Source organism: Ranitomeya variabilis, chromosome 6, assembly GCF_051348905.1.
Source record: "Ranitomeya variabilis isolate aRanVar5 chromosome 6, aRanVar5.hap1, whole genome shotgun sequence".
NCBI lineage: Eukaryota > Metazoa > Chordata > Amphibia > Anura > Dendrobatidae > Ranitomeya > Ranitomeya variabilis.
The window spans coordinates 272215167-272231722 of record NC_135237.1 but is presented as its reverse complement, the minus strand read 5'-3'; the positions used below and the strand labels follow the sequence as shown (position 1 = coordinate 272231722).

General features: G+C 44.1%; 1 protein-coding gene across 7 annotated transcripts in view; it reads right to left on the bottom strand.

Annotated features, from left to right (window-relative positions):
• Positions 1–3765: 3765 nt before the first annotated feature.
• The window catches only part of LOC143782312 (uncharacterized), a 261375-nt gene continuing 248584 nt past the window's right edge, over positions 3766–16556 (bottom strand). For all 7 annotated transcript variants that reach the window (XM_077269634.1, XM_077269639.1, XM_077269636.1 and 4 more), the window contains 2 exons: positions 8746–10362; positions 3766–4349 (listed from right to left, as the gene is read on the bottom strand). In XM_077269634.1, coding sequence (XP_077125749.1) covers positions 8747–10362 — 1616 coding nt within the window. In that variant the 3' untranslated portion in view covers positions 3766–4349; position 8746. The remainder of the gene's footprint in view (positions 4350–8745; positions 10363–16556) is intronic.

The following is a 16556-nucleotide window of genomic DNA, read 5'->3' as shown; positions in this document are numbered from 1 at the left end:
CCTCTCCTCCCTGATCTTCCTGAGTACTATAGGGATCACACATTGGGGGGGGGGGGGGGGGGGGAACGCATAAGCCAGAGGGAAATCCCAGTGTATTTGAAGGGAGTCTATTATACAGGGCTTGTCCGCCACCCGAAGAGAAGCAAATCTGTTGGTCTGTCTGTTCTCTCTCGTTGCAAATAGGTCTATAACGGGCAATCCCCATAGGTCTACTATCCGTTTGAACACCCGTCGACTTAGAACCTATTCTCCCTGATGCAGAGAATGACGGCTGAGGTAATCTGCCTCTGTGTTGAGCTCTCCCCGAATGTGAACGGCTGACAGAGAGCGAAAGTGGGTTTCGGCTATGTTGAATATGTCTGTGGTGGTGTTCATTAGAGATCTTGACCTTGTACCTCCTTGATGGTTGAGATACGCTACTACTGTTGTGTTGTCTGATTGGACTCTTACATGTGAATCCTGCAGAGATGGTAGTAACCTGAGAAGGGCCTTTTTTACGGCCGTGAGCTCCTTCCAATTGGAGGACTCCTGGGCCTCTAAGAGAGACCATTGCCCTTGAGTCCAAACATCTCCTATATGAGCTCCCCATCCTATTGGACTGGCATCGGTTGTAACCACGTTGTCTGGAACTATACTCCAGCGTACTCCTTTTCCTAAATGTCGCTTGTTTAACCACCATCTCATACTGTGTAGAGTGGCGGCGGACAGCCTGAGTCTTCCGCTTAATTGCCCTTGAAGACTGCTCTCTGCATTCAAGACCTGGGCCTGCAACACCCGAGTGTGGAATTGAGCCCACTGAACGGCTGGTATGCAAGACGTTAGGGACCCCAGAAGGGACATAGCGTCTCTCAAAGTCAGATCCGTTTTTTTTGTTACCGTACTGACTTTGTGCAGAATCCTCTGCTTTTTCTCTTCCGGAAGGAAACAGTTGCTCTTCCGAATTTAGCAGAATGCCTAGGAAAGTCTGAGTCATTGATGGTTCCAATCTTGATTTTTCCATATTGACTATCCAACCCAAGTCCTGTAAGGAAGATATTACATGATTTAGGCGACCACCACACTGGAAAAACGAATTTCCCACTACCAGGAAGTCATCCAAGTAGGGTACAATTAACGTATCATGTTCTCTGACATAGGCCATTACTTCCGCCATGACCTTAGTAAACACCCTCGGTGCCATAGATAGACCAAACGGCATTGCAGTAAACTGAAAGTGTCTGACCTGGTCGTTTAAGCGCACCGCCATTCTGAGGAATTGTTGATGATCCTGGTGAATGGGCAGATGGTAATATGCATCTTTTAAATCCAGGACTGTCATATAACATCTGGGAAAAAGAAGTTTAGTTGCCGTTTTAATAGATTCCATTTTAAAGGCATGATATTGTAGATGTTTGTTCAATCTCCGTAAATTTATGATGGTTCGAAAGGATCCATCTGGTTTGGAGATTAAAAATAAAGGGGAATAGAACCCTTTCCCCTGCTGATGTTTAGGAACCTCCACTATAACTTTCTTCCGTATTAACGTCTGGACCTCTTTCTCAAGGGCCTCTTGTTGGTATAAGGAATCGGGGGCAGTCAAGATATAAAAATCAGAAGGTTTTTCCCGGAACTCTAATTTTAACCCTGAATTAATTATACCTAAAACCCAATTGCTTGCAGTTATTTTAGCCCACTGAGCATAGAAATATTTTAACCTGCCCCCTACTGGAAGATTTTTATTAGCGATAATCTCTTCTTCTTCTTGAGGAAGATGATGAGGTATTAAAGTCTGAACCTTTCTTTTTTGGGTCTGTTGGTTCCCAGTCTCGGTTGTGGTAAGGTCTTCGGTATTGGAAGCGTCTTCTGAAGGTATTCCTAAAGGTAGGATTGAAAGTTTTAGGAAAACCTTTCTTCCTATCCTCAGCCTTAGCTAGGATGTCATCCAATACCGGGCCAAACAGGTACTCACCCCTACACTGTATTAATGTACACAGTTTAGCTCTCGCCTGGGCATCCCCTTTCCAGGTCTTAAGCCATAGGGCTCGGCGAGCAGCATTTGAGAGACCCGCCGATCTCGCTGCTAATTTTAAGGAGTCCACTGATGCATCCGCTAAATACGCCACACCATCCCGTATTTGCGAAAGGGAGTTCAGCATCTTGTCTCTGGGCACCTTGGATTTCAGCTGTTCCTCCAGCTGGGATATCCACACCATAACTGATCTAGCCGTACATGTGCTAGAGATGGCAGGTTTGAACGCCCCCGCAGATGACTCCCATACTTTTTTCAAAAACATGTCCGCCTTCCTATCCGACGGATCTTTTAGAAGGCCCACATCCTCTAGCGGCAAAGTACCGGCTTTAGATGTAGAAGCCACCGCTGCGTCCACTTTCGGGACTTTCATCCATTCTGCCAGATCATTGTCTTCAAAGGGATACCTCCTCTTGGCTGATGACGGCAGGAAACCCTTATCCTGCTTATCCCATTCCCGTTTTATAAGGGTCTTAACTGTATCCACAACCGGGAATGCTTTACGACTCCTCTGGCACAAGCCCGCAAACATTATGTCCTGTGCGGACCTTGGTTCCTTGCTCTCTAACACCCATGGTAGCTCGGACTCCTTTAACTAACGTGTCCATGTTATCCACCGAGAAACAAGGCCTTCCCTCTTCATCTGAGGAGGATGGAGATGAGGAGCGGGAACATTCACCTTCTTGCAGGGACAGACTAGATCCTGGAGATATGTCCCTGCCCGACCTTCCCTGGCGGCTGCTTTTAAGGGAATAGCTTATTTCCTCCCTGATGACCGCTCTAAGGTCTGATGACCGGAGGGGAGCTTCCTCTTCTAAGGTCTGACATATGCAAGCCTGACACAGCCTCTTGGTATAACTGTCAGGCATTGGAGTCGTGCGTAGAGCACATTGCTTGTGCTTAGATTTAGTTGTTTTTTTCCCCTAAAACAAAGCACACAATAACAGACCATATCAGCACCAGGAGTTTTGTTTAACACTCACCATAAGGCTGACTTTGTGAATAGCGATTCTGAAGGAGTGGGATTCAAATGTGACGCTGGGGCGCTCGCACGTTGCCCCCGTACCACGCTGCTGCTGCTTCTTCTTGAACGGCCGCTACCGTCTTTACTGCGCTGCTCCGTTCCCTCTCCATGAGGGTGCTCGGCGTCCCTGACTGAGGACATAGCTGCACGCATCATCCCAAAGGCGGCGCTCTTTTACAACGCTGCAGCGCTCCTCCCCCGGCTTACCCCGGAAGTGTAAGAACTACTTCCGGGTTCACCAGCGCCGGTGTGCACCGCGCTCAACTGCGGACCAGGACGACACTGCCCGACTCCTGGGACGCGATCCACTTGGCCAGACGAGGGTGGGTCTGCCAGCAGAACACCCCCGACGCTGCTTCCGAGCCCCCGATTCTGCCGTTCCTTAAAGACACCGCGCAGAGGCATGGAGGCCCGGGTAAGACTGCCTGCAGGCTCCCGCCGTCCGGACAGGAACCCAAACTGGAGTGATGAGGGGGACCGCCCCTTTAAATCCTGTAGGTTCCTGTCCGGAAGGTGGGCGGATCCCCTCTCTCGTAGGGGTGCTGTCGTGGCGATAGGAAAATCTCAATCCTTTCTAACAGGCTTTAAAGCTCCTAGACACTATTTTTCAAATCATCTGGGCGTGGCTGTGAAGAGTAAAAGTGAAGATTTTTCCTTTTTTAGTGCTTACAATCTCTAGAATCCAAATATCAATACAAGTGGAAAATTAATTGTGTAGAAACTGTTAAAACTAAACTATTAAACTGTTTATTATAAAGATTGTATCATTATATTCCATGTTTCTTAATTATTGAAAATCCCAAAACAAATTTAAGTAAATGTTTCCCTCCACTTCAACTTTTATTTTAATGATGTATATTAAAGTCAAAAGAAAAAAATTACATAGGCAACTCAAACAATTTACTGAATATACATCATCACCATCTACTTCATAAAAGTGAATGGCAAAGCAAAAGAACCTTAACAAAATACTAAACGTACGTCACAAGAACCACTATAGGAGGTTTCTAAAATCAAGCTACACATCGATTGACTGTATATATTTTGGTGCACTGCAAAAACATGCTGTGCTATCTACTCACAAATACTCAATATTCCTATCCAGCAGAAAAGACTTTAATACATTGGACAGAAGTTCAAACTGCAGAAAAATGTGAGCTATTTTAACGTTCAATAATTTTTTTTAAGTAAAACTATACAAAAATCCATTTGCGTAAAATCTCCTCGCTTTGTGGACAGACAACAGTAATGACTGTTTCATGAAGATAATGAGCATCAGCTTATGGTCCTGTGGTTCTCCATGGCAATTTCTAATATCTGAAAAAAAAACACATACCGGTAATTTAGCTAAACCTATATGAATTATCATACACTGCGATAGCCTAGTTACTAACAAATATACACTGTGTTCCAAATTATTATACAAACAATATTTCCTCATATTTTCTCTAAATTACCTATCTGAATTGCAGTCATTGTTATTTTCCAGTTATCTACTATTCTAGTATAATTGCAATGTTTTGGAACAAACTGCCTATGAAAACAGTATCTTTTTTTTAAAAAAAAATAAACACTCAAAATGCATGTTCCAAATTATTATGCACAGCAGAGTTTTCAACCTTTTTTTTTAACAAAAAAATGGTCAATTGTGAAGTTATAATATAAGCATTATCAGCTTATTACAAAATGAAATCAAACAGTTTTCAAGTTAACACTTTACTCTAGGTGATGTTACATTTGCACATAGGACCCCTTGTACGAAAGGAGCTTCTGAACACTCTCGTCCATTGAATTTGTCAGATTTTGGATGGTTTCTGCTTCAATTGTTTTGCATGTGGACAGAATACCCTCCCAGAGCTGTTGCTTAGATGTGAACTGCCTCCCGCCATCATAGACACTCCCTTTGATGATGCTTCAGAGGTTCTCAATGGGGTTGAGGTCAGGGGAAGATGGTGGCCACACCATAAGTTTGTCCTCTTATGCCCATAGCAGCCAGAGATGCAGATGTGTTTTTTGCAGCATGAGACGGTGCATTATCATGCATGAAAATGATCTTGCTGCGGGAAAGCACGGTTCTTCCTCTTGAACCATGGCAGGAAGTGTTGTTTTAGAAACTCCACATAGATTATGGAGTTCATCTTTCCCCTTCAGGGATAATAAAGGGGCCGACAATCTCTCTCCCCATGATTCCAGCCCAAAACATTACTCCACCTCCTCCTTGTTGGCGCCTTAGCTGTGTTTTCATGGGGTGTCCATCAATTAGCCATCCTCCACTCCATCCATCTGGACCATCGAGCGTTGCACGGCACTCATCGGTGAACAAAACAGTTTGGAAGTCAGTCTTCATGTATCGTTTGGCCCCTGGAGCCGTTTCTGCTTGTGTGCAGTGGATAGAGGTGGTCGACAGGATGGCTTACGCACAGCTGCAAACCTCTGAAGGACCCTGCATCTTGTTGTTCTGGGGACGTTGGAGGCACCAGCAGCTTCAAAAACTTGTCTGCTGCTATGACAAGGCATTTTTGCAGCTGCTCTTTTAACCTTATGCAATTGCCTGTTGGAAAGAGTCCTCAATTTTTCCTTATCAGCACGCACACGTGTGTGCTGGGAATCAGCTACATACTTCTTGATTGTGCGATGATCACGATGAAGTGTCTTGGCAATGTTGATTGTAGTCATGCCTTGACCTAAATACTCCACAATTTGTTGCTTCTCAGCAGCCGACACATCCTTTTTCTTTCCCATTTTGGCAAAAAATGTCGGCTGCTTAATAATGTGGAACAGCCTTCTTAAGTAGTCTTGCCTTTATTTGGACACACCTGCCAAACTAATTTGCACAGGTATCTGCAATTGCTTTCAGGGATATAAAGAGCCCTGACACACATCACCATCAATGAGTTTAAATGACAAACAAAAAAAATGTAACCTTATCACTAGGGTTGAGCGAAACAGATTGGTCATTTTCAAAAGTCGCCGACTTTTGGCAAAGTCGGGTTTCGTGAAACCCGACCCCAGCGTGGGATCGGCCACGCGGTCGGCGATCTTCGCGCCAAAGTCGCCTTTCGTACGACGCTTTCCCCGCCATTTTTTTCAGCCAATGAAGGAGTGTGGGCAGCGCGATGACAGTTTCTGGCTTGCTTTTGCGGCGTCACAGAGCCATATTACCGTTTGGGATGTAGTGATTTTCACAGTACAACACAACCTATGGTTTGCACGGAGGAGAGGAAGGAGAGAGGAAGGAGAGAGGAAGGAGAGAGGAAGGAGAGAGGAAGGAGAGAGGAAGGAGAGAGGAAGGAGAGAGGAAGGAGAGAGGAAGGAGAGAGGAAGGAGAGAGGAAGGAGAGAGGAAGGATTAAAAAAATAAATAAATAAAATATTCCCCATTGACTTGCATTGGGTTTCGTGTTTCGGTCGGCCCCCCGACTTATCACAATAATCGGCCGATTTCACACGATCCGACTTTCGAGGAAGTCGGGTTTCACGAAACCCAACTCGATCCTAAAAAAGCAAAAGTCGCTCAACCCTACTTATCACTCCTAAACTCTTTGTGCATAATAATTTGGAACACAGTGTAGTAACAGCAAAAACTGCAAAGAATTTTCCACCCAGTAAAGTGGATTCGATTTTTTAGAAATCTCAGCTACATGCAGCAAGCAGAAATAAATCAGTATAGGAAATGGACAATGGACTAGCAGTGCACATTTTAAAGAATAATTATGATCTTAATTTTTTTTAACAGAAAACAATGGTACAAGTAAAGCTAGGACACTTGTAATACATAGAGAAATGTGCTTCTTTCCTGTTCATTGTCAACAGATTTCCACATTACTAAGACATGAAATAACTGCTGCGGTTTATATAAACCAATGGAGAGGAAAGTGGAGTAGGATGAAAGAAATGGAAACGATATTCTGCTTCAAGTTCACCTGAAAAGTGAATGCTCCAGGGTAACTGAGAATAGGTAAAGCAATGAGGTCTGACTGATTTCGCTGTAATGCCAATTTACCATGTACCCAAGATGCATAAAAAGTTTCAACTGCCATTAAAATCCAACATCTCTGGCATTGGATCTCTAACAGATATGCTCAGTGCCTAGGTTGATGAGATTTTGAAATCTTTGTTGTGGCTAAGGTACCTCTAGATCGTTGCCAGAACCTGGCGTCTGGCTATACGTCATGTTTGCAGCAGATCATAACAGCCAAAATGTGCTCTACTAAATACTAGGTGCTTGTCATGAAGGGGATGAATAATCCTGAGACTGCAGTAGTCATTAACCCCTTCACGACATGTGCCGTATATGTACTGGACATGTCGTGTGTCTCCCTTTGATGTGGGCTCGAGCGCTGAGAGCACATCTTTCCTGGCACATGTGCCTCACCAGCAGCAGTTAACCTGTTAAATGCCGCTGTCAATCACTGACAGCAGCATTTAATGTGATCGCGCCGGAAGCGAGTCACTAAATCCTGCCAATCGGCGCGTATCTCACATGACCACGGGTCGCCAATGAGTTGGCATGACAACCCGGGGTCTGCAGCAGACCCTTGTGGTTGTAAGTGCCGGATTGCTATGAGAGCTGCCCAGCGGCAGCGCTCAAAGCAAGTGAGCATTTCTGCTACACACAGGCGATCTGATAATCGACTGTGTAGCAGAGGCGATCGGATTATCGCAGCTTCTAAAGCTTCTAATGCTTGATAAAGGTCTTAGGACCGAAACGTTGCAGATGGCAGAATAAACACGTAAGCTGTTTGTCACAATTGCAGTGGTGCTGTCCGTTTTTTCATCTATATCGCAGCTTCTAGTCCTCCCATGGAAACTTTTCAAACAAGTGAAAAGTAAAAAAAAAAGAAAAAAAAGGTTTTTAAAAATATTAAAAAAGAATAAAAAAAAAAAAGTTTAACTCACCCCCCATTCACCCCATGCAATATAAAAATTAAAAATGCATGTTTGGTATCGCAGCTTTTAGAATCGCCCGATCAATATAAAAAAAATGAATCCAATCAGTAAACGGCGTAGCGAAAAAAAGTGTCAAAACGCCAGAATTATGGGGTTTTTGTGGTCACCGCAACATTGCATTAAAATGCAATAACAAGCGATCAAACGATCGTATCCACACCAAAATGGTATAAAGTCAGCTCAGCACGCAAAAAAATAAGCCCTCACCCAGCCCAAGATCACGAAAAATACAGACACTACGGATCTCAGAAAATGCAATTTTTTTTTTTTTTTTTTACAAACTTTGGATTTTTTTTTCACCACTTAAAAAAAACCCTATCCATGTTTGGTATCAACAAACTCGTAATGACCTAATTTTACATGCTAAAAAAAAAAGAAAAAAAAAAAATCAGTTGTGGAATTGCACTTTCACTACACTGGGAATTTTTTTCCCGCTTTCCAGTACATGATATGGTAAAACAAATGGTGTTGTTCAAAAGTACAACTTATCCCGCAAAAAAAACAAGCTTTCACATAGCCAAATTGATGGAAAAATTAAATAGTTATGGCTCTGAGAAGAACTGGAGCGAAAAACAAATGCAAAAACAAAAAAGGGCTGCGGCGTGAAGGGGTTAAAAGGGGGTTGAATAATTTTCATTGCAACTGTGCTTCTGGATCGCCTTTAAATGAGCATCATAGTGCATTGCTGTGACTGTCAACATAAGTGTATTTAAAAAAAAACAAACAAGTTTATATGGTTGGAAAACATATTAGACTTACGGTACCTTATTTTCCAGAATGTCTTTCTGAATACTCGCTTAAAATTGCAGACACAGTGAATAAATCCTTCCCTCGAATTCTCTTTAGAAGCTCTTCAGGCATGCCAGCTGTGTTTATGCCAAGAGACTTAAGTGACTCATCCTTGGTATTTTCTTCTAGCCTGGCACGCTTAATATAGGGCATATCGCCTTCCTGATCATCCCAACCAGGTGAATTATAAGACCTTTGGGGTCTTGGCTCTTGCCTCCCCATTTCTCCTCTTGTATTATCATAATAATCATTGTGCCGAGTTTGTGAAGAACTTGGAGGAAGACCAACTCTACTATATGGTTTTTCCTTGAGGTCACCATATTTAGGGTCTACAACCTGTGATGAGTTGCCATAAGAATTATCCCACTGTTTGTCATACACACGGGGTTTATCTCCAACATTAGTATATGTTTGTTCACTTTGCACAGCGGTTATTGAGTTAGAAATGCCACCACGCTGACTGGTATATGAATCTCCCATGGCATTTCCATATCCATAATTGAGGGATTGTGATGTGGGTTGAGGGTTGATGGTTTGTGACGTGCTAGGATAGTTTTGCATTTCAGGAGGTGGGCCCTGATAAGCATTCGGATTCATTGATTTTGCTGCCATTTCTCCCACCTGCCCATACACTTGGGTGCCAAAATTCTGATACGGCATCATTGGATTCACATTCATCTGGGTATTTCCCACATTCTGGCCCCCTGGAACTAAGCCAGTTGTATTCATTACTGGATTATTTACGGGCATTGGGGCCATGAGACTATTGTTAAGGGAGGCTGTCTGCATACCCATTGCGTTCTTCTGAGAGGCCATTAACATCATGAGCTGTTGATTTAGATTAGCATTCTGTGCACTTATAGTGTCCTTTACCATGGAGGCAATCTGTGCCATCATTTTCTGATTTGCTTGCTCTTGTTCTTCATTCTTTTGGGACAACAACAATGACTTTAACATCTGCAACTTTGAATTTGGTTGTGTACCTTCAGGAAGGGTTGAATTTTGTGGAATAACTTCAAGCAATGACACTAATTTCCTAAAAAACTGAGCATCATCTTGGCTTGCGTTTTTTACAGAGGAAGAATCAGCCTTCTGTGGGGTTTCATTCTCCTTGGGCGTGAAGGCTTCTGGCACTGCTTGATTTGCATTTAAAGGAACAAATGTTTTCTTCCATGCTACTTGATACGGTTGTGCGCTTGGCATATTTTGTTTTGCATTCATGGGTGGAACAAATGCATTTTGCGGTGCTTGTTGTTGATACACGGGTGCCCCCAGCAAGTTTTGGTTTGCATTTATGGAAGGATTAAATGCATTTTGCGGTGCTTGTTGATATGGGGGTGCATTTTGCGGTGCTTGTTGATATGGGGGTGCATTTTGCGGTGCTTGTTGATATGGGGGTGCATTTTGCGGTGCTTGTTGATATGGGGGTGCATTTTGCGGTGCTTGTTGATATGGGGGTGCATTTTGCGGTGCTTGTTGATATGGGGGTGGTATGGGCATATTTTGGACTGCACTAATGTTTTGTACATTTGTTCCAGGAAAACCACTCCGCCTATCACCCAGAACTTCCAAATTAGGATTTCCTTGAAGAGCTGTAAATATAAAGTGAAAAATTATCAGATGGAACTTGTTAAGCAACTTTAAGAAAAATGATGTTTCTAGAAGCAAAGTTATCACTTGTGTTCAGAAGCATGGTAAAATTTGAAACATTAACTTATTTTTTACAGCAATATTATTTTCTTATTTCTCTACAGTAAATAATTTGCAGATATATAGGCATGCAGATTAAATGATGCTGATGACCTTTCCTCAGGGTCCAACACCCTGCACCCCCCACTAAGTCTATTCATTTGAGTAACAGCTGATCTGCAGTATCTGAAGCAGCCAACAATGTGACCGTGTTGGTGTTTCTATCCACACACAGTTTACATCCAACCACACTCAAAGCTGGTAACAGCTGATTGCGTATGGGAGAGCAGTGGGGTGTCAGCCCCACACCAAATTGATATTGATGACCTGTCCAATTATAGGTTATCAACATACCTACATACATAGAGTAGCCCTCTATCAATCCCCCTACATTTATAAACAGCCACAGACTATGCAATGCTTCCAGGAAGCCATGCCCTCATGCTTGTGAGAGGGATTGTGACTTCCCTAAAATGTCACAATCTGTAAACCTAAACCAGGCAGTCTGCAGATGTGCCACATTTATCACAGTGGCTCATGCTGAATGATGAATCTGGAACATCTTTAGACACTTGTCTACTTTCTGAGCAGTTTTGGCTTACATTATAACACTGTTTTGGCTCATATTTTAATGGGTTTGTCCGGTCTAAATCCATGTCTGCAGTCACTGACTGCAGACTTATGCATCGCCCCAGCACATGCACATTGTGCGCTGTGGGGATTGGCTGGTTTCTGACCCAGGACTGGAGGAGTATGTATGAGTTATACATACACGAGGCCATGCCTTCTAGTCAGACACACCCACATCACTAGATGGAGCGCGGCCTCACGCAATACAAGCTTGCATGGAGCAATGCCACCCCACTAGACGGGCTCTGGCTGGGAGTATGTACAACGCATACATAGCATCCGGCCCAGAGTTAGAAATCGGCTAATCCCCACAGCCCACAGTGCGTGTGCTGGGAGATTCGTAAGTCTGCAGTATCACACAGTGACTGCAGACTTATCAATCTGGACCGGACAATCCCCTCCAGTCATACCTCACATTCATTCCTCTAAGCACGCTCCTTGATGAGAGAGGTGCAAAAAGGGTCTAAAGAACATAAGTATGTTGCAATGTACACAGTGATTATAAAAGATTGATAGGGTTTTGTATTCATATTACTGCAAAGATATAAATTTCACCCGATTGTAAACGTATAAAAGGACACATCTCAGAATCTGTAACTTGCTTGTGACTCACCAGGGAAGAATCAGATCCCAAAATGGCGACTATGCAAGAGAAAGAGTTGTGTTTTAGTCAATTGCAAGTGCTGCGAGCGTTCCGAACAGTCTGAAAGTGACCCACCTGGTCACCAGAGCATTCTGTGCAGTCATTGACAATGTAAGGACACAGAATGCTTGTGTAAACGTAAAAGCCCCGTATCACCGAGTGTTACAGGCGAAGCGATGGAGAGGGCTCGAGAGAACGGGACAATGCTGCAGCGTGTTTGGGTCGAACTTGATCACTGCATACATGTATTGTGTGACAAACTGAGGACATACAGAACCTTTGTAAACATTATGTACTAAATTTGGACCTTTTATGTTTGTAATGTGCCAGTCACTATTCTGCATGTAATACATTTTGAAATATACCCCTTTGAAACCTGATCAATTTTTTATAATCACTCTGTATATACCAGAATTTTTAGCACAAACTGAGCCAGAATTCTGACATTTTGTTTAGTAAATCCCTCCCTCAGTTTACAAAGAATAAAAAGCTCCTTATTTAACAAGAACTTCACTTAACTCCTTCCCAAAGTAGGATGTAAGGGTTTATACCCACACCACAACCAGCAGATGCCTCTAGCGTTGTTTAACCATTCAAATGATGTTGCTCTCTGACAGCAGAATTTAAAGTGAATCTGTCACCTATTTTTCGTATATAAGCTTCGGCCACTGCCATTAGGGGCTTATCTACTGCATTCTGTAATGCTGTAGATAAGCCCCCGATGTAACCTGAAAGATAAGAAAAACAAGTTAGGATTATACTCACCCAGGGGCGGTCCCGGTCCAATGGGCGCCGCGGTCCGGCGCCTCCCACCTTCACACAATGACGTCCTCTTTTCTTCCTGCCGCGGCTCCGGCGCAGGCGTACTGATTTTCCCTGTTGAGGTCAGAGCAAAAGTACTGCAGTGCGCAGGGGCTGGGAAAGGTCAGAGTCACAGCAACTGCGCACTGCAGTACTTTACTCTGCCCTCAACAGGGCAAATCAGTACGCCTGTGCAGGAGCCGCGACAGGAAGCAAGGAAGAGGACGACATCGCATCAAGATGGGAGGTGCCAGACCCGGACCGCCCCTGGGTGAGTATAATCTAACTTGTTTTTCTTATCTTTCAGGTTACATCGGAGGCTTATCTACAGTACTAGATGGTGGCCCGATTCTAACGCATCGGGTATTCTAGAATATGTATGTAGGTATATAGCAGCCACATAGTATATAGCACAGGCCACGTAGTATATAGGAGTACTACGTGGCCTGTGGTATATACTATGTAGCTGCTATATATTCTAGAATACCCGATGCGTTAATACAGGCCACGCAGTAAATAACACAGCCCACGTAGTATATAACAGTCCACACAGTATACAGCAGCCACGCAGTATATACAGGCCACGTAGTATATAACACTGGCCACGTAATATATGACACAGCCCACGTAATATATATAGCACAGCCCACATAGTATCTAACACTGGCCATAGAAGTAAATAGTCCCATACAGCTTCATATGATACACGACAACTCCACACAGCTGGGGCCACCGTACACACAGATCACTACGCCCGGGCCCGGCCACTCACCGTGTAATTAAAATAAAAAATAGTTATATACTCACCCACTGGGGTCCAGCGAAGCTGTGCCGATGCGCGGGCGGCTGCCACCATCTTCCGGTTCCCAGAGATGCATTGCAAAATTACCCAGATGACTTCGCGGTCTCGCGAGACCGCTAAGTCTTCTGGGTAATTTCGCAATGCATCTCTGGGAACGGAAGATGGCGGCAGGCGCGAGCGCATCGTCAGACGACGGAAGGTGAGAATAGCAGGTTTTTTTTTTTAATTTTTAACATTAGATCTTTTTACTATTGATGCTGCATAGGCAGCATCAATAGTAAAAAGTTGGGGACACACGGGGTTAATAGCAGCGTTAACGGAGTGCGCTACCCGAGGCATAACGCGGTCCATTAACGCTGGCATTAACCCTGTGTGAGCGGTGACTGGAGGGGAGTATGGAGCGGGCGCCAGGCACTGACTAGACGGAAGTAGGGCGGGACTAATTCTCGGCCTGACTGTGCCCGTTGCTGATTGGTTGCGGCAGCCAGGACAGGCAGCTGGCGAGACCAATCAGCGACACGGGATTTCCGTTACAGACAGACAGACAGACGGAAGTACCCCTTAGGCCTCTTTCACACTAGCGTCGCACTGCGTCGTTTTGGAAAAAAAACCACATCCTGCAAAATTGCTTGCAGGATGCGTTTTTTCTCCATAGACTTGCATTAACGACGCATTGCGACGGATTGCCACACGTTGCATCCGTCGTGTTGCGTCGGACCGTCGGCACAAAAAAAGTTACATGTAACTTTTTTGGTGCGTCGTGTCCGCCTTTTCCGATCGCGCATGCGCGGCCAGAACTCCGCCTCCCCGGACATCACAATGGGGCAGCGGATGAATTGAAAAACTGCATCCGCTGCCCCCGTTGTGTTTTTCTTGCACAGTATGCGTCGGTACGTTGTCACGTCACATTGCGACGTGCGTCGTACGACGCTAGTGTGAAAGTAGCCTTAGACAATTATATATATATAGATTACAGAATTCTATAGATAAGCCCCTAATGGCGGTGGCCGAAGCTTATATATGAAAAAATGGGGTGACAGATTCCCTTTAAATGGATTCACTGCCCTTCACCCATGAAGTGTCAATGTATTAACATAGCAGCCAGGAAATTACTGAAGGCCCTAATGAATGTCATCTTAAAGGGAATCTTTTACCAGGTTTTTGCCATGCAAAGTGACTGCAACAAGATGTAGGGACAGACACCTTGATCCCAGCGATGTGTTACTTACTGGTCTGCATGCTGACATTTTGATAAAATCAATGTTTTTTCTGCTGCAGATGTAGCAGTTCTCTAAATGTAGAGCTCAGTATAATCCCACCCACACCACTAGTTGGCAGCTTTTTTGTGTATACTGTAAATTGGCAAAAAGCTTCTAATCAGTGGTGCGGGCAAGGATACACAGAACAGAGGGACTACATGGCAAGAGACAACCAGTCCTCTAGTGATAATCTACTGCCGATAAAACACTGATTTTATTGAAATTGCAACAAACTACCCAGTAAGTAACACATCGCTGGAATCAGGTTTACTATACCTACATCATACTGCTCTCAGATTATAAAGCACAGACCTACTGACAGATTCCCCTTAACCTTCCTATGAATCCCAGTTTGTGGCTGGGCGTCATAGGAGAATGTCATTTTCTCCATTTATAGTACATTCTAGTATTGAAGTATACAGAACAAGAATCCAAATATCACAGAACCAAGTCTACTAAAGAGAAAAGATTTTCTCTTTTTTTTTTTTTTTTTTTAAATGTAACAGATTGAATCAACCCCTTAGTCCATTTTACCTTTTTATTAAAAAAAAAAAAATCTCTGGTATCGCTGCATCTATCAAAATATTAAGTCAATTAACACGTACAGAAATCACTATAAGGCCGGGATCACACATATGCGAGATACGGTCGAGTCTCGCAGGTGAAAACCAAGCTCTGGCGCCGGCACTCCGGAGCAGAGCATGCAGCTCCATGTATTGCTGTGCGGCTGCACGATCCGCTCCGGAGTGCCGGCGCCAGAGCTGGGCTTTCACCTGCGAGACTCGACCATATCTCGCGTATGTGTGATCCTGGCCTAAGGAGGGAAAAAATTGAAACCGCAGATAGTGTTTTGCAGTTGTCTTAACTCCCGAAAAACAAACAAACAAAAAAAACAATCAAAATATCATGTCCCCAGAATAGTATAAATAGAAATGTCAGCTCAACACACAGAAAAAACTGCCTTCATAATGGTCCAGCGCCAAAATAATTAACCCCTTAACCCCCAAGGGTGGTTTGCACATTAATGACCGGGCCTATTTTTACAATTCTGACCACTGTCCCTTTATGAGGTTATAATTCTGGAATGCTTCAACGGATCCTGGTGATTCTGACATCTTTTTTTTTTTTTTTTTTTTTTAAACCATTTAACTTTTTATTGAGTAAAAAAGGCAAATTACACATCAACATCCCCAACTGGGGAGGGAAGAGTGGGGGAAAGGGGAACAGCAAGGGGGGTGATTAGGGAGAGACATAGGGTACCGTCTCACAGTGGCACTTTGGTCGCTACGACGGCACGATCCGTGACGCTCCAGCGTCGCTCCAATATCGCTCCAGCGTCGTAGACAGCGGTCACACTTCGCAATGCACGGCGCTGGAGCGATAATTTCATGACGTATTTGCGATGTAGAAGCCGTTGGTTACTGTGCGCACATCGTATACAACCTTTCTTACACGATGCAATCATGCCGCCACAGCGGGACACTTGACGACTAAAGAAAGTTTCAAACGATCTGCTACGACATACGATTCTCAGCGGGGTCCCTGATCGCAGTAGCGTGTCAGACACAGCGATATCGTATGGATATCGCTGGAACGTCACGGATCGTGCCGTCGTAGCAACCAAAGTGCCACTGTGAGACGGTACCCTTAGGGCCATAATAGGAGATGTCCACAACAAAGCAAATACAGAAACATAAACTTACAGCATAAGTCAGGAGATCAAACATGGAATTAGTAGCAATGAGTGAGAACACTAGGAGACACATAAGATGACGACACCCAAGGATCCCACCAGGAAAGGACCTTATCTTTATTGGAGAGACCATCAGCTGTAATTACTTCATAGCTAAAATGAAGATTAACTTTGGTTATCAATTCACCCCTAGAGGGGACATCCAGTATCTAGCGATGCACTGCCTGGCAGCGACAAGAATGTTAGAGATCACAGGCTGAAGAGGGGAA